The sequence below is a fragment of the Papio anubis genome, chromosome 5, assembly GCF_008728515.1.
Source record: "Papio anubis isolate 15944 chromosome 5, Panubis1.0, whole genome shotgun sequence".
Classification (NCBI taxonomy): Eukaryota; Metazoa; Chordata; class Mammalia; order Primates; family Cercopithecidae; genus Papio; species Papio anubis.
In genome coordinates this window covers 108,929,729-108,955,663 of record NC_044980.1, presented here as the reverse complement: position 1 = coordinate 108,955,663, position 25,935 = coordinate 108,929,729, and the positions used below count along the sequence as shown (strand labels likewise).

The 25,935-nt window shown below is 37.9% G+C and overlaps 1 protein-coding gene across 1 annotated transcript; it reads right to left on the bottom strand.

Moving 5' to 3' along the window:
- Nucleotides 1-11,009: 11,009 nt before the first annotated feature.
- On the bottom strand, nt 11,010-17,545 carry ARL14EPL (ADP ribosylation factor like GTPase 14 effector protein like). Its single transcript, XM_003900015.5, has 3 exons — nt 17,267-17,545; nt 15,221-15,360; nt 11,010-12,237 (listed from the first exon to the last, which is right to left on the bottom strand). The coding sequence occupies exons 1-3, from the start codon at nt 17,360-17,362 to the stop codon at nt 12,015-12,017; spliced, it is 459 nt and encodes a 152-aa protein (XP_003900064.1). The 5' UTR covers nt 17,363-17,545; the 3' UTR covers nt 11,010-12,014.
- Between the last annotated feature and the right edge of the window lie 8,390 nt (nt 17,546-25,935).

Genomic DNA, 25,935 nt, shown 5'->3' with positions numbered 1-25,935 from the left:
ACCACCTCAACCAGATGATCAAGGCCACATTATCAGTGATTAATCATGTTGGTAGTAAGTACTCTTGGTATGGTGTCATGAAAATGGCAATTGGTCTTCGTGTCTTCTTCCAGAAGCCCATAATTCTGGTTTCATTATGAGAAAAACATCAGACAAATTCCAATTTGGGGACATTCTACAAAATACTTGACTAGGAGTCCTCAAAACTGTCAAAGTCATCAAAAACAAGAAAAGCACAAGAAACTGCCACAGTCTAGAAGAGCCTAAAAAGACATGATGACTAAATGTAATGTGGTATTTTCAGTGGGATCCTGGAACACAAAAAGGGCATTGGGCAATAACTAAGAAATACAGATAAAGCGTGGACTTTGGCTAACAATGATTTCTTATTATTAGCTCCTTTACTGTAACAAATATGCCACACTCATTTGTCAGTAATATGGGAGATTGGGTGTGGGGTATATGGCCACTTTTTACAGTCTTCACAATTTTTCTATTTCTAAAACAGTTGTATAAGATAAAGTATATTTGTTTTAAACCTATTAACTATTTTCAACTTTTTGAATTATGAAAGGAGTACTACTGTCAAAATGACACTTACAAAACTTAGAAACATTATCACTGTTACACTTTCCGTAGCAGCACAAATAGGTCACGGGTACCATTGTGAGTGCTGTGCGGTGCCACCCAAAGCCTCCCTTTGGAGGAAGGATGTATTCCCACAGCTGCAGTGAAGGGTGCTGGCTGACACTGCTGAGCTGTCAGTTCTCTTCAGGAATTGTCTCACCTAAAGAGTACCACTTAGCACAAGGCCACGTCCACTTCTCAGTGCAGTTTGTATCTGACTGGTAATATTTAACGACCAGATCTCTGAAGAGAGAAAAACCAGTGCCCTTGTTTGTAGCATTTAACCAGTTTCTATAGTGTTGATGTTTCCACTATAGCCCATATCAAGTACCAAAGTGCGATCAATGAATGCCCACTGGGGAAGAGATGCATACAATCACCTCCCAAGCTGGAATGAGCCGGCTCTAGCACATCACTGTGTCCTTTTGATATCAACTTGGGACAACATTGAGGAGCCATTTCAAATTCACAGCTCCTGGGGGGCCAGCTGAGAGCTTATTATGACTGCATTGCAGCCCAATCTCTCCCTCTACCCAACCCTGCTTCCTTTCCATCCCTTCTAAGCATTTGACTCAACAGCACTCAACCTCCTGCCTGTGAATCTCATCTCAGATTCTGCTTCCTGAGGAATCTAACGTGCAACAGGGATTTCTTGCTGGACAAACTAACCAAGAAGATTATTATTCAATGATTGCTTAAAGTACTTGAAGACAATTATCTTGGCAATGATGATGCTGATGGTGTGGTCATAGGACAACAAAGGAAAGGAAAAATTTTTGTCTAACAGACTCTCGAATTCTATTTAAACAAGGAGTCAGTATATGAAAAAGTAAAAATGATAAACAAGATGAGATGGTTGAGATGGGGTCTGACTATGTTGCCCAGGCTGGTCTCAAACACCTGGGCTCAGGGGGGTCCACCTGCCTAAGCCTCTCCAGTAGCTGGGATTACAGGCATGCCCCTCCATGCCTGTTAATAACCAAATATTTTAATGAAAATAATTTATGCTACTCTCTAGGAAACCCAGAGGACCTTTGGTAACCATGCCTATTTTACTTTACTTTCATATGCCCTTAACATGTAATCCATGTTGTCATTATCCACCATGCATTTATTGAATATCTACCTTGTGCCAAGCTCTGTGCTAGGGATCTTGCACTTAAAAAACACCATCCCAATTCTAAGGAACTTACACATCGGTATGAGGCCACAAAACAACAGTGAAGTGAAAAAGTGTCATGATTCATGTGAGTACAGGGCACTGTGGATGCTCTGAATACATGATGATAGCCGTCATTTATCAAGTTATGTTTGCCGTGTACCCAGGATTGTTTCTGATGCTTTACAAGCATTATTTCCTTAAATCTCACAGCAATCTCCTTTTCGATTCTTGCATATACCTTCACAGTAAGTGATTACATGCTTACCTCTTTCATATTTGGCTTGTGGTTTTAACTAGTTTGACACCTGACAGTTCAGCTCTCTCTCCCCCAGCTCAGCAAGGTTTCTGATGGTTGGTTCCTGGTTCATGATGTGTGACTACCCAGCTCATAAAACTGGCCTGGTATCTTTTCGTCCTGAGGCCAAGCTTTTCTACATTTTCTTAGATCTGGTAGGCCCCCTTTTTTTGTGTGTGTGTGTAACTTAGCCAGAGCTGTTTGCAGTTGAAAGATCCCAGCTGACATAAATAATAAGAATATAATCATATGAGCATGAAAAGCCAACAAAGAATAAGAGTGCAAAGATATAGGAAAGAGAGAGATGATAATATTTGATACAGTGCTGTTCCTAAAGAACCCAGGGAAAAGGGATCCATCCCAACTGACTGGCCTTTAACAGGAGAGAAACTTGTTTCACTGAAACTACAAGAATGGAGGCAAAAAAAAAAAAAGTATGGATAGAGATTCTTACTAGGATTGGGGGCAGGAGAAAGAATCAGCCTGTCAAAGTTATGTATCAGATGGCCTCTATCATTTCCAAGAAAACAGCAGCATTGAGGAGAGGATAAAGAAGTGGGGAGTTAAAGAGGCCAAACGTTTACATAGCTGCTTTGGAGAATGGCCGAGTAGTTGACTGGACTGAGGGAGGCATTGTTATGGCAATATGGAATGGCATCAGTCTGTATAACTGGGTACCTTCACCACAGACAGCCTGAGAAAGAGACACAGCAGGAATCAGGCCTTTTATCTAAAACATTTTCTAAACTTTACTTATTGTGCTAAATGTATCCTTTTTTAAAGTTATAATGTTATAACAGTTATAATGTTAAAGTTTTTTAAAGTATAAATTTGAAAAATTAAATTGAAAAGTTTAAATAGTGCCAGGCATGGTGACTCACACCTGTAATCTCAGGGCTTTGGGGAACTGAGGCAGGTGGATCACTTGAGGCCAGGCATTAGAGACTAGCCAAGGCAACATAGCGCTTGAGCCCTCATCTTAAAAAGCTAAATAAAATTAAAAGTTAACCGGGCGTGGTGGCTGTCACCTGTAGTCCCAGCTACTCAGGAGGCTAAAGCGGGAGGCTCATTTGAGCCCAGGAATTTGAGGTTACAGTGAGCTATGATTGTGCACTCCAGCCTGGGCAACAAAGTGAGACCCTGACTTTTAAAAAAAGAAACAAAATCTTGAGAAATCATCTTTTATTCCAAAGAAAATATAAAAATCTCATTGAACCCAGCCTTAAATAATCTTTTTGAAAAAATTCCAAATCCATTTGAAAAATAGTGGTCTTGATTTTGTTCTGTGTAAAACCTAAAGTACATACAAATGGCCAGCAGAGGGAGCCAAAACCATGTATGTATTTCATTTGTAAATCGTTTTTAGGAAAGTGGATTAATAAAAATTACAAAATGCAAATAACCCTCATCATTCAAGAATATATGCAAAAATCATAGAAATCATATATTTAGTGCTACTCTATGCCAAGTACTGTATGGAAAATTCAAAGCTAGAATGGGATTCTAAATGTGAAGCAACTGAAAAAGTATTCCTTCCTCTCACTCTCTAGGACTTTTTTGGGTTTTTGTTTTTTTCTTTTTTCTTTCTCTAGGACTTTTCTGTAGTAACTCCTGAAAAGCAAAATAATTTGTGTTCTATTGAAGTGGGAACATTTTATGAGTTATGTGAACACTTTTTCAGTTCCTATTGCTGAGAACACAATTGTTAGCAGTGTGTTGAAAAGAAACGGGAGGGCCTTAGCTCACACCTCTTAAATCAGGCTCTAGGTATCTCTCAGGAAACAGAAGGAAATCATTTTTGTGGAAATTTGTTGACAAAGAATTTGCCGCAACTACACCATACATGTCTCTCCATTTTCTGGACAATAACTGCATTAGTTAAGGTGTTTTGTTTATAAGTAAGAGAATCCAACTCTGACCAACTCTGGCTAACCAAGCGGGGGAAATAATTTACTGAAAGAATGCTGGTTAGTACTATCCTTTCAATAATTTATAAATATTTGGGGGAAATTGTTGATATTTAAAAATGACAATATATTTTGTATAACTTTACGTTCACAAATTTGAAAATTTATATAAAATAGATAACTTATAGAAAGATATATATGTAATATGTAATACATAACAAAAATAGAAGAAAACAGAATATAACTATTTTAAAAACGAATGTATTATTGACAACCTTCCTATTAAAAAAAAGAGAGAGAGAGAGAAAGAAAACAACAAAAAAAATCCCTTCAGGTCCAACTGGCCTCACTGGCAAGTTCCAATAAACATGTGAGGATGAACAGTTTCACCTGAAACAAAGACTTGTAGAGAAAAGAAAGTGTTCACCGTCTCCTTTTATGTGGCGAGCATCACCTTGACCTGAAAGCCCAACGAGGACTTCCATTTGCAGAAAAATGAGTAGACATGCTTTTTTTCTATTCTTCTCACTACGTACAGTTACAAACTCTGGACATTATGAATACAACAAATACAAGATGACTCTGAAAGGCAGAGAGAAGGAGGCAGACTGGCTAGGGACCTGGGACATGAGGAACAACAGAGCAGTAAGTACCCTGGGTTTCTTTTTACTTCATACATCCTTGGGTGTATGAAAACTGGGTAATGGAGATGTCAGCAAGCCAGAAATGCCAATGGGCACAGATGGAAAAAGCCCCCAAAACCTTGGTCTCTGTAGCCAGAGAACCAAGAAATAGGCAGCCCAGCAAGACAGAAAAGTTTTAAACAATAACCCCTCTACTCCACCAACAATCACAGAAGGAAACTGTGCCCTCACTCCCACCAGCAAAGGCTGAATAGGGAACCTGGACTTCCACCCTGGCTAGGCTGTAATGAAGTACCCCAACAACGGAACACATACTCACCAACATATATCACCACTCAACCTCTGAAAGCTGGAAAACAATTTTTTTTAAAGCAACCAGAGAGAAACAATGCATTACTTCTGGGAAAAAAACAATTCAAAAGACAGGTTTCTCTTCAGAAACACTGGAAGCTGGAAGAAAGTAGCAAAAAATGTTTTAAATGAGATCCCCAAAATCAAGAACGAGGTAAGGCTGTTTGCTCCCACAACTGCTATGAGAGTAATGGGAGGTCTCGCCAGAGTAATAATGAGAGAAGTGGACAGATAATGCATACACATTAGAAAGAAAGAAAGAAAACTGTCCCTGTTTGCAGATGACAAATTCGATCTACATAGAAAATTCCAAAAAAATTTACAAAGATTTTTTTTAATCTATGAACAGCCTTCTAAAACTAATAAGGGACTTCAACAAAGTTGCAGGATACAAGATCAACATACAAACATCTATTTTATTTCTACATGCTATCAATAAACACTGAAATTTAAAATATGGTACCATTTACAATTGTCGAGAAAAATGAGACACGCGGTTGTAAATCTAACAAAATACATATAAGACTTGTAAGCCAAGAACTATGAAATGATAATGGAAAAAACCTATAATGGAATATGGATGGAGTGATAAATGGAATAAATATACGAAAGGACATGCTGTGTTCATGAACTGGAAGGGAGACTCAAGGTAGTAGAGATGTCAGTTCTTCCCAAATTGACACACAGATTTAACACATTCCTATTAAAATGCTAGCAAGATTTTTTTGTGGATATAGACAAGTTTAATCTAAAATGTATATGGAAAAGTAAATGAATTATAGTAGTTAAAACGATGTTTGAAAGAAAAAGCAAAATGGGGGGAATTATTTTACCTAATTTTAAAACTTGCAGTTGGCCCTTGAACAACAAGCTTGAACTGCCTGGGTCCACATATACACAGATTTTCTCCTGCCTCAGCAGGAGAAAACCAACCCCTTCTCTTCATCCTCCTTCTCAGCCTACTCAATGTGAAGATGAGAAGGATGAAGACCTTTATGATGATCCACTTCCATGTAATGAATAGTAAATATATTTCCCCTTCGTGATGATTTTCTTAACATTTTCTTCTCTTTAGCTTACTTTATTGTAAGAATACAGTCTGTAAATATATAACATACAAAATATGCATTGGTACCTCTGACCTCTGCACTGTTCAAGGGCCAACTGTATTATGTATCTGCCATCACAAAGACTATGTGGTATTGTCAGATGAATAGATGCATAGATCAGTGTAACAGTCTAGAGGACCCAGAAATAGCCCAGCACAAGTATGACCACCTGACTTTTTACAACAATGCAAAAACAATTCAGTGGAGGAAGGATAGTCTTTTCAATAAGTGGTGCCGAAAAACAGTTGGATATCCATAGGCAAAAAGGAACCTCGACCTAAACCTCGCATCTCACATCTCATACAAAAATTAACTCAAAATGGATCACATAAAACCTTTAGAAGATAATATAGGAGAAAATCTTTGGTAACGAGGGCTTGGATAAGAGTTCTTAGACATAACACCAAAAGCACAATCTGTAAAAGACAAAAATTTATAAATTAAACTTCATTAGAATTAAAACTATTGCTCTGTGAAAGACCTTATTAGGAGGATGAAAACAAGCTGTAGAGAGAAAAATGTTTGCAAACATATATCTGACAAAGAACTTGTAGCTAGAATATATAAAAAATTCTCAGAACACAGTATTAAAAACATCAAATAATCTAGTTAGAAAATGGGCAAAAGATATGAAGAAACATTTCATTCTGATTACATACAGATAGCAAATTAACACATGAAAGTATCAGTCATTAGGGAAATGCAAAGTAAGACTACAATGAGATATCACCAATTACCAATCCAAATGGTTAAAATAAAAAATAGTAGCACTACTAATTGCTGGTGAGGATTAGAATAAGGGGATCCCTCATACATTGCTGGTGGGAATGCAAAAGGGTACAGCCACTCTGGAAAACATTTTGGCAGTTTGGGTGTCACTCTATTGCCCAGGCTGGAGTACAGTGGCACAAACATGGCTCACCACAGCCTTGATCTCCTGGGCTCAAGCGATCTTCCCACTTCAGCCTCCCGAGTATCTGGGACTATAGGCACGCACTACCAGGCCCAGTAAATTTTTTAGTTTTATTTTTAGTAGAGACAAGATCTCACTATGTTGCCCAGAATGGTCTCAAATTTCTGGGCTCAAGAGATCTTCTCACCTCAGCCTCCCAAAGTGCTGGGATTACAGGTGTGAGCCACCACACTTGGCCTCAACTTCCTTAATGTGCCTAAAAGGCCTCCCCTGATATGAGTACTCTCTGCTCTGCAGAGGCTTCTCATGCTTTTCCCTCCACCCACCCAGGCTTCTTCTAGTGTCTGGAACATGCTCTACCCTTTCCTGCCATAGACCCTTCAACATGCTCTTTACTCTGCCAAAAACATTCTCCCCCACCCCCATCTTCTCTGCGACTTTTTTCTCACTTTTCAAGCCCTGGAACTGTGATTACTCCTTTAGGAAAGACTTCTGTGACCACCCATGTAAAGAGGTCCTTAATAACTCCTCTCACCCATTACTCTTTCCACACTCATTTGTGTCATGAAATTATTATTCTATGTCTCTCTCCCCACATGACTATTCTGTAAAAGTCTGTAAGAGTAGAGACCATGTTTGAGCATTTTTTTCCTTATCCATTGTATCCTTAGCACCTAGCAAACTGTCTGGCATATAAGAGGTGCTTGGTAAATGAATGAATAAATGAATAATGGGTCACTAAGTAGTGTATCTATTAAGTGCACTATGCTATTGATTGCACTATTGAAGGAAAAACAAACTCAGTCACTGATCTCGCTGAATTTATTGTATCTGACCTAAGCTTTGGCCAGCTTAAAAATAATATACAGACAGCCATACAATAGTGAGGAAAAAATAATCTGTTAAAACTACAAATTGTAAACACAAAAGAAACATTTTTCAAATTGAATATGCATCTTAAGTAATACATTATTAGACATGAATAGTAATAAGAGAGTCATTTCCCTTCCACAGAGTGAAGAAAAATACAGAATTTTAGGAATCTGTGAACATTAAAAAGAGTATTTTAAGTCCAAGATTAAAATATAGGTTCTGACAAGGAAAAAGTAGTAGAAAAACTGTGTATGTTAAATCATATATAGAGACTTTTGTCCTAAGTAACCTCAAAACTATCTTCTGCTGTTACAGACATCAGAAGAATGATGTTTCATTCAGAAAGGAGAATGTTTTTGGCAGAGTGAACAGCGTGTTGCAGGGTCTGTGGCAGGAAAGCGTAGAGCATGTTCCAGAGCATGTAAAGAATGTTACAGAGAATGAAGGAAAAAAGAAAAAGCAGACAGAAGAGAGAGGACACACAGGCGTTTTTAAAAAAGTATTTTATATAATAATATGAACCAACCTAAAGCACACAATGTCTAACACAAAGTAAATGTCAATACATGCTCTACCCTTAAGTAGCAAATGTCCCTGCATGGCCAAACACTGAAGCCTTGCATGTGTAAATGTTTAAAAATGTCCAAAGCTTTCATTACGTAACTACCGTCTATGACATCCACAGACTATCCAAAATGGCATTGTTCACTTTTATAAAAATAGACGTTAAACGATTTTTCTGTGAGTTAGCATCCCAACATCTATACCTGCAATGGATCCAGGATGTTGTGTCTTGGGTGGGGGTAGCTGGAAGGGGAGGTACAGAAGGATTATCTCAGACAGTGTACAGATATTCTGTAACTCTTACAAATTACATTCAAAGTTGTCACACAAATTGACGTGATATGGCATTCTAGTCCAAAATCCTTGCATAATTGGGCACAGGATAATTTGTCTAAATCCTTTGGTATGCACTGGTTTAATTTAAATAACCTTTTGTAAAATAGGTTTCCTTCCATTTTATACATATTCATGAAGACATGCTGTCAGCATTGAAAGATAGCCGAGCAGAATAAAGTCCTATCACACTGACAAGACAATTTCCTTGGGTAATGTAATCAGATAGTACAGCTGCATTCCTTGTTAATCTGAATTTAGTTCAAATAGCTAAAGAGCTTTATTCACTTTGTGATAAAAATTATACACTTGCAAAATAAGTTTTGGACAATTCACATAAATTTATTTTTGTAATAGTTATTTATTGCAAGAGACTTTTAAAAAATACATTGAAGTGGCATTAGATCAAGAAGAAATAACCTGATTCTGAAACTGTACTTCATCAAATGTACTAGGCTTCCATAATAGCAGTATTAGGGTGTCTGCTTACTTAATTATGCAGGTTTTTACTTTATTTTTTGCCTTACTTGGAAAATTTACCAACATAATTTTTCAACACACTTTTTAAGCCAGATCATTTTAAATGAGATTCCTTTATCTAATCCTTAAGACTGAGTGACAAGAGGAGACAGAAAGGAAGGAGGCTTTAACGCTAATTTGCCTAGGATTATTTTTTAGCATGAAAATTGGACAACTGATGATATAGGGCAGTGTTTCTCAGATGTATCAGATCATGAGACTTAACTGCAATGCTTGTTTAAAATTATGGAATCCCAGGTCTCACTCCTACAGGTTCTGATTCCTGAGGTTTGGGATGCGTCTTAGGAATGTGTATTATATTAAAAGCACTTAATGAGTGCAGTGTAGGAAATACGTGGCATCATTGAAAGAACTCTGACCTAGTATTAGTGTTCAAAACACCAGGGCTGCCAGTTCTTCTGTGCGTGCTTACCTGAGTCATGTAATCTTACTGGGTCTAAATCTCCTCAGTTGCAAAGGTACAAAAACAACAAAAAACAAAAAGAGTTTGGCCGTAGTCCACAAACCCCATGAAGACAGGCGCCAGGCAGATTTTGTTCACTGCCTGATCCCCTGCACCTAGCCTGCTGCCTGTCACAGAGCAGTCTCTCTGTTAGTATTTGTCGACTAATTCACTATATGGATGAGCTACAAGGCTCTTCTTGGCTCTAAGATTATATGACTTTAAAACGAAGAAGTAATAAATGCATTTGGTCTGCCAATTACAAAATAATAATTATTCTCAAAAATAAAACAAGATATAAACTGAAAAAGGCCCTGCTTGTTTTTACTGGTTTCCGGGCTGCACATTCCTGGTGAGCATTTCAAAGGATGTGAGTTGAGTAATTTGATTTTATGTCTTCCTTACTGGACTGTGACTGTTAAAGGTAATGCAATTCATTACCGTGTTAACACAATGTTTAGTTCACAGTGTATGCTCAGTAAAAGTAAGTGGAATCTGGAAAACTCAGTAAATTCTATGGAGAATGATGCAGAAGAATGTAAGTTCTCTTGCTCTGTGGACAGGTATACTTAGTCACACCATTACTTTTAGGACTTTGCTTATTTTAGTCCTGAAGCATACGTTAAGCAACAAATCCAGAATTGTCAGAAATGTTCCCTGGCACAAGTAGATTGTGCAGAAGTGAGTGTTAAAAACTGATTATGAAGGAAAAATAAATCCTGAAAACTCTATTTATAGAAGGCTGGTCACAGTTGCTCACACCTCTAATCCCAGCACTTTAGGAGGTGAGGCGATCTGATCACTTGAGGTCAGGAGTTTGAGACCAGCCTGGTCAACATGGTGAAACTCCATCTCTAATAAAAATAGAAAAATTAACCAGGCATGGTGGTGCAAGCCTGTAATCCCAGGCACTTGAGAGGCTGAGGCACGAGAATGGCTTGAGTCACAGAGGCGGGGGTTGCAGTGAACCGAGACTGCGCTACTGCACTGCAGCCTGGGTGACAAAGGGAAACTCCATCTAAAAAAAAAAAAAAAGAAGAAGAAGAAGAAACAACAACAACAACAAAACCCCTCTATAATATTTCTAATTTATTTTAAAACTTAAATGCTCTTATTTACTTTTAAATTTTTGTTACATTACTTTATTTAAATACTTCCAGCTTTGTGCCGTGGCAGTATCATAGTCAATGAGGTTTAAATACTTCCTTACATTAAGTATCTAAAATAATTTAGAGAAGTGGTTCTCAAAGTGTGGTCCCCACATCAGCAGCGTCAACATCACCTGGGAACATGGAACAGATGATTGAGCTCTGGCCCAGATTCTGAGTGTGGGGCCACACAAATCTATGTTTTGACAAGTCTTCCAGGCAATTCTGATGAATGAGAACCACTGACTTAGGGTTAAAAAAAGACTGTCATAAAAAAAATGAATTCAAAGAAAGCTGAATTCAATTTTTATAGCTCTGATAATGTATCAAAATTGAAAAGACCACATCATGTATCTAGTCAATTGCTTATCAACAGACTCAATTAGCAAACATACAGAAAATCATTTTTGTATAACTTGTTTCCTCTCTATGAAAAAATCCTGAAATAGTATTTCTGAAATCAAAAATATGTAAACTCCTGGCTTTTAGGATATTAAATTCCTGACTTCTCAATTTTACAAGTACAATACAAATTTTTAATGATTAAAAATACTACCAAGTATTACTAAATTTCACTTTTATGTTATTAAAACATGAACAATAAAAAATGACGCTATGGGTATACAGTGCAGTCACAGGTTTGTTTGTTTTTTTTAATTCAAATGTCAATTCTGATTTACAGCTAGTGATGTATAAGATTCTAAGGATAACTAGATATTATACATTTAAGGTTCTATGTTCCATGTAAGAAAAGCTCTCAGCCACAGAGTTTTCAAAATCTTAAAGCTACATTTTCTCAGATATCAGCAAAGAGGGAAGAGAGTTTTAATTTGAAGGCAGAGTAGAGATGAGGGTGCTGATGAGAAATGCTGATCCCTCCATTGTTACATTCTTCAGTTGTAAGTTAAGGAACTTGAAACTTGTTGACACAGTTAAGAAGGTTACAGAATTATTGCCCATTCTACATTGTTCTGGGGCTTGACAGAACATGAGTCTTCAGTATGTTTTTTTCAATATTTCCCCCAAGCCCTAAAATTCACCCAAGAGAAAGAGGTTGACTTAAATGTATAAGAAGAAGAAACAAATCATTCCATATGCAAGAACACCTAGTCAGGAACATTAAATGGCAGCGTGCTGATGACCTCTCCAGACTCGGTGACGATGGCATCGTAAACCCACCGTCGGTTGCAGCGGCACTCGGGCCCACACTTGTTGGAGTTACACTTGGGGCATGGGTAGAAGCAGCCCAGGCAGTTCTTCTCTAGACAATCACACAGGTCAACATTATTACAGAGGAGCCTGCCACTTTTGTCATACTTCCTCATTACTCTACAAAGGAAAAGCATGACATTAACATGACAGTGCAATCATCCTCAACATTGAGAATAAATGAGTGTACAATAAACATCATACACGTGACTATTTTACCCTGAGCCAGAACTCCAGAGATTACTAGAAACATTGCTACGCTGGACCAGAATTCCAGAGATTACCAGAAACACTCCAGAATATTCGATGGCAGTGACGTCATGGGAAATTCAGTCAATATGAGATCAAACAACTTCCAGTGCAGCCAGGCTTGTCATCTAGAGTAACACTTCATTTTTCTAGCATTGCTGGGAAATGCAGCGATCTACCTAAGAAAATTATGAGGAATACCGAACTAAAACTTCCTCCAACAAATTGCTCCAAAGTTTTCTTTAAAATATTACCATTCTTGATGGACTTTTCCCTAGCAAATTATTTTTTTTTTCTTAAAAGCACCATGCCAAATGCAACTACCACATTTTTGTTACCTAAAATTAGAACTGTCAGTTACTACACCATAATCATTTAAAGAAAGAAAAGCACCTTTGCTAACAGTCTCCAAGTGCCATTTCTTCTGTTCCTTTCTGATTCTGCTTTTTACCCAGTGTGGAGGCAGAAAGGAGGTGATCAGGAATGGAGGATCATACATCATAAGCTCTGAGCAAAGGTGAGATGCTCTGTCCTAGAGGACAGTGCAGAGTCCAGACTTTCTCTGTCAGCCTCTACAACATGGCCAGGGACAAAGGACTTTCACAGGAATCCTACCACATTCTCAAACCCAACCATTTTGAAATAAATCCTTCAAAACTGAGTTGCTTCAAAACCTGAGAATAACAAAAATACCTCTGTATAACTTTTAGCCATTATTACCACTGGAGTCCAAATGACTGGTGGTCCCAAGCTAGTATGACAAAATTATAAATAATACTCCTGAACCCTTTGTCCCCAAGCAGGCACAATACCTCCACTCCTTCTATTCAGCTAAGTAATATCGTTCCATCCTCTTCCCTTTCCTAAGAATGCAGGGAAGGGAAAGGATTGATTAGTCATTATGTGTACTTGCTGCCTGATGATCACGCTTTAGCAAGAATGCCTTCTAATGAAGATTCACGTTTGAAGTGCTTTATTTGTGGAATGAAACTCTTCCTAAGCACCCCCCAGGAAATTTAGCAGAAGAGGATATTTTAAATCTATTATAAGAATGATGGAGTAGATGGCCCTGAAACTAACCTATAGCACAGGTCAGATTCTGTCCTCCCTTTGCCTTAACTCAAATACTCTCCTGTGTTGGTAAGGTTTTATGGTTTCCTGCCTATTTGATGCTTTTTTTTTTTTTTTTGTAAAATCCTGAATTATACACATCAAAGCATGCAAAATATATATACTACATGCATAGATAAAGAAGAATAAAACAAACCGGTGTGCCCACTGTCCAGCTTAACAAAAGAGTGTTACAGCTGTGAAGTCTTCTTCATTCCCCACCCATTGCATCCCTCTACCCTCCCCTCAGAAAGGAACTGTACCTTGATGTTATAAAAGTCACTTCCTTGTTTTGCTTTTAGTTATGACACATATGTAGGTGTCCCTAAACATATTGTGATTTTTCTTTTGTAATTTTCTTTGTAATTCTGGTCATGAGTTGAGATTCTTCCATGATGGTACATGTAGCTGTTCAAATATTTTCACTTCTATATGTATTCCACTGTATAAATATACCACAAGTTATTTATCTTTTCAATTGTTGATGGACATTTGGATTATTAACAGTTTATTTTCTTTGCTATTTCAGTGATGCCATGAAACTTCTTAAACATATTTCCCTATACGTGTATTAGACTTTTTCCAGATATTAATATATACTCAGGAGTGAAGATGTTAGGTCATAAGGCACATAGGTAACACTAAGCTGTTTTTAAATAGTGGTTGTAGCGTTTTACACTTAATTTATATCCCATAGCTTCATCAGCTTTGATGTCGACAGACTAAATTCTGACTCCCTGGGGAGTATGGCACTTCTCTGCATGTGCTGATGAGGTTCTATATCCTGAATGTTTATTTGTTGTTTCTTCTATGAAATGCGTTTATCAGTTTATTAATTTTTCTATTAGGATATTTATAGTTTTCTTATTGACTTGTAAGATTCTTCATATATTTTGGATACTGATTTTTTATATTATAAATAACTCCTACTTTATGATGTGTCTTTCAGTGTTTTTATGGAGTTGTAATGGGCATATTAATTTTAATATAGTCACATTTATCCTTTTCCTTTATAGTTTGCTTAGTTTATTATTATTAATTAATTAATTAATTTTTTTTGTGGAGATGCAGTCTTGCTCTGTCACCCAGGCTGGAGTGCAGTGGTGTGATCTCTGCTCACTGCAACCTCCGCCTCCTCTCAGGTTCAAGCGATTCTCCTGCCTCGGCCTCCCAAGTAGCTGGGATTACAGGCGCGTGCCACCATGCCCAGCTAATTTTTTGTATTTTTAGTAGAGATGGGGTTTCACCATGTTAGCCAGGATGGTCTAGATCTCCTGACCTAGTGATCCACCCACTTTGGCCTCCCAAGGTACTGGAATTACAGGCGTGAGACACCACGCCCAGCCAGTTTGCTTAGTTTATACTTAGGATGTGCTAACAATCATTGTACTTGATGAAAGTGCTGTGCCCATTTGATATCCCGAATTCATTCCCATGGTTATATTATTTATCCTTCTAATGATACATCTTCGTTACTTTTAAATCATCTTTCCTACTAAAGCCATTACTCTATTACAGGGCTATTGAAGCCTTTTTAAAAGAAATTGATTCCTAAATCGGGATTATAGTCTATTTTTCTGTTTCTTAAGGTTGCTAACGTCCAGACACATGGATACTATTGTATTTTAGAAGAGATATTTTTAAATAATAAATTATAAAAAGAGGGAACCTTTAATTGCTTTGTCAAGGAGAACTCATGCATTTCATAATCCCACAGACCAAATATAATAAGTCAGAATCTTACTTGTATTTTGTAGAAAAATATTCATTCATCTTTGACATCCGGGCTTTCTTTTTCTGCTGCCTTGTTTCAGGATTAAAGTCTGCTACCTGTGGTCCAGGGTTTTGAAATGCCAAGCATTTTAACTGCCGCTCTATTTGTTGCTATTAAACAAATAAAATGTATTAGTAGTAAGAATCAGATAGTTTTAAGTTTTACTTTTCCCCAAAATGAACTTTCTGTAACTTTCACCATAATGGCATGAAAGTATATATGTTTTACACAAAGAAATAAACGGTTTAATCTAATTAAGTTTCAAAAGACGGTATACATTTTCTCAAGTTGGGCCATTCTTTCTGAATAAAGAAATAGTATAACACTCATAAAATAAAATGTGAAAAACAATCAAGGGGAATAGACGAATTCTCTTTAAAACTGCAAAACGGCACTCAGCTTTCCAAATTTGATGAGGATGCACATCAGAACTAGCATTTGATGTGGGTAAGGACAAAGGAGTAGAGGCCCTTCCTCAGCTGTTAGCTAAAGAAGCCCATGTAGTGTCTCAAACCACAGTGAGAACCCAGAGTAGATCCAGCACTCCCCTTCAGTGCCCTGGGACGCATTTCGGAGCTACTCCCTACCCAGGACTGGCCTCCACGTGGGGCTCCCATTCAGAACTCAGCCACCTGAAGGACTGACTTTCAGTCAAAGCCAGATTGGAACAAGAGAAATATTGCTAGGATGACTTTCTAGGGCACAGGGGGACATTTTCAAAAGTCTCCGGAGTTTTTTTTTTTTTTTTTTGAGATAGGGTCTTGCTCTGTCACCCAGGCTGGAGTGCTATGGCATGATCATGGCTCACTGCAGCCTCATTCCCCCCAGGCTAAAGTGATCCTCCCACCTCAGCCTCCCATGTGGGTGGGACTACAGGACGCACCACAATGCTTGGCTAATTTTTGTGTACATATGCAGTACAGATGGGGTTTCACCATGTTGCCCAGGCTGGCCTTGAATTCCTGGGCTCAAGGGATCTACCTTGGGCTCTCAAAGCACTGGGATTACGGGTGTGAGCCACTGTAATTAGAAATTAAATGGGGCCTGAGCTGAAAGACAATTAGAAATTAAATGGGGCCTGAGCTGGAAGACAAACAACAAAATGCTTCAATCAAATTGTACTGATTACTTATTGTGAACATGTAGCACGTGTCATCAGGGAAGAAAATGCTCTTTTGAAGGATTATAGAAGAAAATAATCTCGGAAGCACAAAAACATATAGGCTGACATATACATGAAATACTCCACCTGTAAACAAAAGGGAACCTTTCAATATAGGAATTTCAATGTAACAAATTAGTAACAGAATGTCATGGGCTTTTCTGCAGTTTATTTAGTTTAATACCAGTCTAGTCAGTCTAAAATAATACAATGTTTCTTTTAAATGTCATCTTGGTATCTGTATATGGGTTTGTTTCATAAACTTAACCTTAAACTGTTCTGCATTAGGTATGGTTATGAAATATGTACAACTTAGTACCATCGATCACTATTCCAAGTAGCACAGTAAGGTTAAGAATAGAGATGCAGGATCACCTGCCTGTGCTCAAGCCTTGGCTCTGCCACGTACTAGTGGTGGGCCTTGAGCAAATTCCTATATCTCTAGGCCCCAGTTTCTCCCTTTGTAAAATGGAGTTAACAATAGTATGGTGTGAAAAGGATTAGATGAGTTAATACATACAGTTTTAGAGCCATAACATGACATAATAAGAACAAAATAAAGATTCATTAAATAAAAACATTTGTATATATTCTCCACAAAAAGCAGAATTTTACTGTACAGAACACTGGGCTAAAAATCAGGGTACACAGGAGGTGGAGAGGAGATAGGTGAGGCGAGAGCAGCCCGCACTGAGCAGTGGGGTGGAGGGAAAGCTCTATCAGCCTGGGCGGCAGAGCTCCTCTCTGTGAAGCCCTGCCTGGGCCCACCTTCCCACCTACATCCATGGGCATCTCAGAGATCCTCGAGGCAGCACTCCCCAGTAGCATGGAATCATAACATCTGTGTGCCATACCAGTTGTTTCTGTCCAATTTGACAGTTCTTCTCAGGAAAACTATGATCTGTGTGTCCCTCTTGAATGGAATTGTTTTTCTCTGATTGTTCACTCATTTCTGATCACTAAAAAAGTAATTGGAAAAAACGAAACATATTAGTATCATCTATTCCCAGTAACTTTATCTGGTGATTCTTTTCTACTCTCCCTCCACGTCTCACTTTTTTCAAAGTCAGACTCCATCTGTACTCCCAGCACCTTTTCTCCCACTCACTGTGAAACCTTGCATCTGACTCCCCCAGACCACTCTACTGTGGCTCTCCTCTGCCAGGGGTTCCAGGAGAAAAATCAACTGTACATTTGACAGTCCTTAGCATCATAAACCTCTCTGAAGCAGGATTAAGAAGACTCTGAGTTTTTAGAACTCCATTCTTCCTTCTTTACACACACTCTTGAAAGAAAAGGTATGATACGTTAATGCCATACATATCCAGTAATGTTGTGAAAAGCTCATCCACTCCCATGGTTTCAGCTGACACCTCTTCATATATCATTCCCACAGTGACTCCCCAAAGCCTTGACCTCCTTATTCAACTGATAAATTTCTAACGCAACTTGTGCTAAATGGTAATCAGTTTTTCATAAAACCCCACTGCTAAAATACCTGTAACTTCTTCTAAATTACTTCAGTAGTATATATACAGGGGGTGTGTGTGTGTGTGTGTGTGTGTGTGTGTGTGTGAGAGAGAGAGAGAGAGAGAGATGGAGCCCACACAAGATGCTAATCATGAGTGACAGCCCAGGGGTGGTCTGCAATGTTCTATCAGAAGAGACCACTCTCCAGAGGAAGCTTCCACAAGCCCTGCTGTTTTCCCTGACTCTCATGTACTACCAATGCTGACTACAGGGTACCATTTCTACCAAAGGAACTTAAGAGTTACGTGTTACCATGTTGGCTTGACTCATTGAGCAGCACCTCCAATTGCCGACCAATTGGAAATTCCATTTCTATCAATGGGAAATCTCCAAACTGCTCTCGACAGTGACTGGACTAATTTACATTCTCACCAACAGTGTGTAAGTATGCACCATGGAATACTATGCAGCCATAAAAAGACCTAAATCATCTCTTTTGGGCGACATGGATACAGTTGGAAGCCGTTATCTGAAGTGAACTAACACGGAAAAAGAAAACCAAATACTGCATGTTCTTTCTTATGTGGGAGCTAAACCCTGGCTACACATGGACAGAAAGATGGTAACAATAGACACTGGGGGCTACTGGGATGGGGGGAAATGGGTTGAAAAACTACCTATTGGGTACGATGCTCATTACCTAGGTGCATTATCCCCCGTAACAAACCTGCATATGTACTCCCTGTGTCTAAAATAAAACTTGAAAGTAAAGAAATACAATATTCACATTTTTTTAAAAAATCACCTTTTTATTTCTCCTTATAAAATTCAAACAGTCGTTCTCAGGAAAAGTAAATAACAGCTATTTTAAAATGCATCTATTCATTAATAGAATTCATAAGCAGATATATATATTCACATATATATGTATATATGAAATAAACACATTGAAGCCTCAATGGTTAATTTAATTTTGTTTATCTTGACTTTTCAGTCTTTGCATTTGCTGCCATAATTTCTACTGCCATTATTTTGGAGAATTTTAATTTACTTTTTTGTGCATGTTACATAAATACTTAGGGCTGTGAAAAAACGTAATTTATAATAACTATTATTTCTAATTGGAAAATACAGTGCCATAAAGACTTACATGTGGTGTTTTATAGCGCTGCTGGAGTTTCTTACTGCCCTCTCATAGCCAACTTATATTTCTTTTATGGTCCTTCAAACTATTTGTTGGCTTAACATATTATGAATGAAAGAAAGGACACATTTAAAAGATGGCAAGGAAGGCAAGGAGGGCAAGGGCTGAAAAACTACCTATTTGGTACTTAGCTCTTTACCAAGATAATGAGTTCCATCATAATCCAAACCTCAGTATCATGCAATATACTTCTGTAACAAACCTGCACAGGTACTTCCTGATTCTAAAATAAAAGTTGAAAAGGAAAGAAAAATTAATTAATTAAATTTAATTAATTACACTTTGTCTATATCAGTTTCTACTTTGATATCCTCACATGCAATGTCAGACCTGATCAGCCAAACATTCCTATGAAGAATTTTTCAACTTGTAGAAGATAAAAATCATATGGAGTTGTTTCAAAAATCACCAATTTTCTTCTGAATCTCAGACCTACTGCAGTTGTAATTTGCAGGAAAGAATCTGGTATTCTGCATAATTAATAAGTTCTCTAGATGAACCTTATCATTAGGCAATTAAAGGAAATACTAGGGTAGGAAAAATAGGTGTAATTTTCTCCATGCAGTCTGATGGTAAAACTACTGTCCATATAGATGGTCCCTGACTGAAGATGGTTTGACTTAGAACTTTTTGACTTTATGATGGTGTGAAAGCATGCTCCTTGATTTGCCGTGGGCTATGTCCAAATAAACCCATAGTAAATTGAAAATATCATATGCCAAAAATGCACTTTCTACTTAAAAATATTTTCAGTTTATCAGTACGTAACCTGACCATAAATAGAGAAACACTGTATTATCTCCCCATCCCCGACACCATAATTCATTTAATACATTCCAGTCCTGCGAGTATTCCAAAATCAGGAATCTCTTTATCTCATTCTTATTAAAATACTTCAATGACTCCTCTCTGCCAATAATATCCCACCCCTCTGGTATATCAGTGAAGGTTCATCATAGCTGTCTCTAAACTTTATAGGCTCATATTCTGTCATACCTACACTTGGACCAAAGCTACCTGATCCCATTACTCCCATTGACCTCCTAATTCTTACCTAACTAAATCTTTCAATTTTAAGCTCTGCTTCTGCTCCATCCTCTAAGAAGACCTTTCCGATTCACAAAGATCCTTTTCTTTCTTGGGCTGTTTGGAACTTCTTCAATAAAATTCCCAGAAAGGGGTCCCAAATCCTCTAGATTCCTCATGTAGCAAATTTTCCTCCTCATGGGAATAGATGTGACCATTAGACTACGAGCATCTTTGCAAACAAGAACTTTTCCTGCAAATATATTAGATAGACTTAACTGGGAGAAAGTGAATATCTTATGATGCCTGATGTACCTTTGTTTAAATCTTTAGTGAACTGTAGGCCTCTACAAGCAAGTTAGGAGCAAAACTTGCTTCTGTGTATTCCAAATAAAGCAAAAGGAAATTACAATAAAATTTCACTGGGGACTGAAATTGTCATTGGATTTTATTACAAGCTCAAAATATCTGTCCCAGGAAAAGTAGTAAAAAGCTTCAGAACGCACCCCTCTCCACACCCCCCACCAACTTTTCTCTCACTGGGTATGCCCAAAGCAGGGATTCCTAACCAGAGAATGCAGGGGGTTCTTGAACTTGAATGAGTAAAAAGTACATACTCGTTTTCACTAATTTCTAACTGAAATTCTTCTGTTTCCTTCTATTATAATGTAACCAACAAACCACAGTAGTGTTAGCAGTACCTGTGACATTGTCGAGTATGAAAACAGATTTTCATAACCCACTAGAGTTGCCATAGATGTCAAAGTTTTACTTATGTTCACCACTTCTTCAAGATAATAGCAGCTCTTAGACATGCTACTAGATCGTGTTTGATGTGTTAACAATTGGACACATATATTACTGTCACAATATTTTGATAAGCATATTTCAGTATAATTGGTTTCCTTTCTTAACTTACAGGTTTTATATTATACAATTAAAAATAACATTCTGAGAAATGGTCCATAGATATCACTGTCTGCCAAAGGGATCTGTGATACAAAAATAAGATTAAGAACTGCCAAAAGGCAGGGAGAACCTACTGCCACCATCTCCACTGATGATGGTGATGAGAAACAACAGTTCCCAGCTCAGGATCATTCAAACTATAGAAGATGCTCATCTTCAAGCAGGGCCACATGTACGCTAAGCTATTGCATTTGATGGGGATACAAAAAGTATGAAATCGGGTTAATAAACTGATTTGTCCTGACATTATGTCAGATTGCCTATGAAAGAGCCATAAAGTGTTCTAATACAAAGAGAAGAGGCTCCCCCAAGCATCAGACTCCTAGACTTTTAACACAGACTGCTAGAACAGAGGTGGTCAAAGTGTGCTCTGAAGATGGGGCAACTGTTTAGTACCAGTATAGGGAAAGAAAAGAAGCTTGGGTCAGAATAGAAATCAACCACTTCATTACGCATGTTGGGTAGTGTTGGGGTTTTAAAAACAATCTGTCAAAATGAAGGCTTCAGAAATAGCCTCTCTCTATCTTAGGCCCTCTTCTCTCTCAGTCCCATTCTCTTTTGAGTCTGGCCATAGAAACTAGAATCCCTCTTCCCCAAGGTGGGTTAGAGAAACCAGCACCCCTTTTCTCCAAGGCCAGTCATAAAACCTTAAAGTATTACTCTATCTTTCCCTCCACCCCATCTGTGTAAAAACTGACCATAAAGAAATCATTAATATCTGACCCACCTTGTTTGACTGTAGGTCATAAGACCCATTCCAGGTCCTGCCTTATACCCAGAAGGAAGGAATACGTGCTCAGAGGGGCCGGGGAGAATGTAGAGATGGGACTTGCTGGGTTTCCCCACTCGGTCTATTAGCATTAGATCATACATTTTTGTCCAATCATAGTTTTATACAGCTGTCCATACCTTGTTGAACCTAAGCAGTACAATTTTCTGTATTTTACAGCTGAGGAAACCAAGGCTCAGAAAGATCATCTGAGTCACAAAGATACTAACAGGCTGCATGAGTTTGGATCTCAGATTTAGGTGACCCCCAACACTATGCCCTTTTAAGAATGAAACACTTCTCCAAGGTTTATTTTATTGGTGATTACCATCTCTACACAGAAGCCTGGGGAAGGAATAGTAAAGGATGCACTATAAATAATCTCAAGTTTTCCTCCTTCAGCTCTTCTTCAGTAACACGACACTCAAAGCGTATACTAGGAAAGAAAAGCCCCCTGTTTAGGGCATATGAGCCACGTCTGACTTCAGGATTGGATTCTGAAGAAAGTCACTATATTAGTCTTCTCAGGCTGCTATAACAAATATCACAGACTGAGTGGCTTAAACAACAGACATTTATTTCTCATAGCTTTAGAGGCTGGGATGTCCAAGATCAAGGTGCCAACTGAGTCAGCTTTTGGTCAGGCTCTTTCTGGCTTGCAGAGTGCCTGCTTCTCGCTAAGTCCTCACAAGGCCTTTTCTTGGTATGCACACGGAGAAAGAGAGGCTGTTTTCCTCTTCTTACAAGACCAGCAATTCTATCAGATTAGGTCCACACCCTAGGACCTCATTTAAACTTAATTACCTCCCAAAGGCCCTATCTCAATATAGTCATGCTGGAATTCGGGCTTCAATTATGAATTTGGAGAGGACACAGTGAAGTCAATAGCAGTCATATACAGATGAAATTACCCTTGAAAATCCCTTCAGAAAATGCTACATTGAAATAGCCCAACAAAGCCAGGCATTTCTTTAGCACTGGAACAGATTGTCATTCCTTAGGGTCAGCATCAGATGAAGCAGCTGGCTTATACATAGGAGCCATGATGGCTGAATTATCCATGATGGATACATGATGTTTACTTTTAAGCCTCAGAATCCCACACCCTGGCAAGGTGCTCATCCTGTGGAGGCCTCAGGAACCACATCCCTTGAGGGAATGGCACAGGTCCACACCTCTATCTTCACACTAACTCTGAGGCACAGGTCATTGAGAGGAACTCTAGGCAAAATGACTCATACGTTTATCGCTTCCATTTATGTTTAGGATGCCGTGGCAGGTAGAGTTGAATTTACGTCGGTTGATTGTGTCTTGCATGGGATAGAATGAATAATTTTCCATCATTACCCCTATGGACACTAGCAAATTATCAAAGAAAGAAAAGTTCCATTTAAATTCTAGCCTAAAAGTTGGTCTCTGTTCTTACTCATAGCAGATAATGTCACTTATTCAGGGACACTATCTGTAAGATATCTCTTGGAATATATTTGGAAGTGAAAGATACACACACATATATACAAGACAAGAGAGTCAAGCTATTTTAATCTCATTCGGTCTCTAGTCTGAGTTCCTATACTTGCTAAATTTATGGGTCACTGAGATAATTGACAGATGAGTCAATATCACCAGGGGCATATCTGGTAAAGAGAAAGGATACCTGTGCAGGTGGTCAATTAAGTCATTCCCTTGCTGCCCTCTCCAAGCTGTTTCAGTTGTTTTCAAAACCACAAGACAATAACCTCTAAAAAATCTCCACTGCCATTTGTCCTTTAGAATTAAAAGTAACTTTGATTTAAGCCTTTGAGAGCATTGTTAGATAATCAATATTAACACTCTAGAAGCAACTGTATCTACAATATCCACAGATTACTAGAGATACATTTGTAGTTGTATTTTCCTACACACACACACACACACACACACACATACTTCTGTGGCTCAATATGAAACAATGTGAAAACACATACAGTATATTTAAAATAATTTGAAAGTGCACTCAGCAGAGAATTTCATCATCTGTGGAACACAACGCCACCAAATAGTTGCTATTGCTAATGCCACAAAGGCTACAGTCTGGCATCACTTTAAAACCAACTCCCTTAAACGGCTTGTCTGGGTCACTGACAGATCAGCATCTAAAAGGGCCTCTCTACTACACCTTATTTGTACCATGGATCTCTTGAATTATACATTCAAATTATTTCCTGCAATTTTAAAGTTTGTAAAAAACCAACCCTGTCTGTTTACCCTCCTCCACTAATGGAGAGTGGAAAAGGATGAAAACTCTTCTATGAGACCAGAATACTGTGCTACTTTCAGCATTATTCTGGTAAATATATTCAGCATTTTCCTGATAAACATCCTTCAAAAGCACTCATCTCAAATATTTAAGTGTGGCGGTTCTTTCTTCCAAATCCCAATGGCCCTATTATGCTCATTTCTTAGTTTTTATTTTTATTTTCATTTACACTGCAATAAAGGAACTCCAATTGTCTTTCACTCTTAAGTATAACACATTAATATAGCAATATATATTCAGAATCTATGTAATGTGGCTTGTTTTACCTCTTCCTTCTCTACCAGCCTCAGAGGGCATCGGGTTTAGGATGCATCATTTGTAAAGGTGCACCTTTCAAATGATGAAGTTTCACAGTTCTATTACTTCCTGCTTCTTAATGTGAGTTGCCTCGTGAAGATGAACTAGTAGGGTGGTAAAGAGAAAGAACACATACCTTTAAGTTGGATGAAAAAGAAGGAAAGAATACTGGAAAGAAAGGAAAACTGTACTGCCTTCTTTTCTTTGTTTTGCTGAGAAACCATAGAACCCTCATGGGAAAATGAGAAGGTCTCAAAGGTGCTTCTACAGTTTAATCCTGTATAATAATGGCTGGGATGAGGGGAGGTAGAAAATGAAGGAGGGGATGGATGTAAATTTAACTCACTCTTCCACCATGACTCCATTCTAAAATCATATGAAATCGGATTATGAGAGTTCACCTTCTCTCCCATCTTCCGTTCACAATAACCAGTTAATCTAGAGTTAAGTTTTTACTCTACTGTTCAGTCTCATATCTCAACTTCAAAAGTTTAACTAATATTAATACCAAATTGTCCCCTTTGCTATTTTGTACTTCAGTGCAAATAGCACTAATAGCACTACACACACACACACATATATATACACACACACATATATAATGTTTTTCTTAAATGTTAAAGCCATTTAAGAAAAAGCTGTTTTCCCAAGAGAAAACTAAACCATGTTTATAAACTGTGTCTAAGACATATACTAATCTCTAAATTGCCACCCTCTAAACATTGTCCTCTGCCACCTGGATTTGGACATTATGTTGTGAGTCATTAAAACCCACTTCACTGGCAGGCTAATACTTGCTCTGTTCACTTGTGAATTATAGGGTAAAAACTGCCATTTCATTACTAATTACTTTTACTGCAAAGAACAAGGAAAGGAAACAGTCTTCAATTATAAGAGCTTGCAACCCATCTGGCAATGATGCAAAAATCCTAAGGTGGTTCCAGAATAAATATACTTGACCTGAACTTTTATGTATTAAGCCACTGCTTATGTATTAAGCCTTTGCTATATTTTGAGATTACACAGCAAATTTTGCATAAGTAAAAATGTGTTCCATCTTGCCAGTTCCAGAGTGATAAAATTCAAAGCTGGTAAAAATCCTACCAGACTTTTCCACAGTCAATCACTTCCTACAAAATAAATTCTTTGGACAATGTTTGACTTTGCTTTTAGACAATTAGCAGGAGAAGGGGGTCTTAGCTAATGTACTAAAGTAGCACTGAAATACAGCAAACACATCAAGGGCCGAGGGCAAAGACAGCAACGCTCTTAAAACTAGACAGAGGAAAATTTTCTAACAGATAAGGTTTGTAACCAACCAAGAAAAGTCCCAACTTAAAGTTTTTTTAAAATTAAAGTGCCAGGAAATAACAGTGCACCACGGCACTGAACATTACTTCCTTTTATTTTTCTAATTTAAGTGAGAAAATAAGTCATACAAAATAATTATCCTGTACTATTTACAAGTTTCTTAAGCAAAACTTAATAT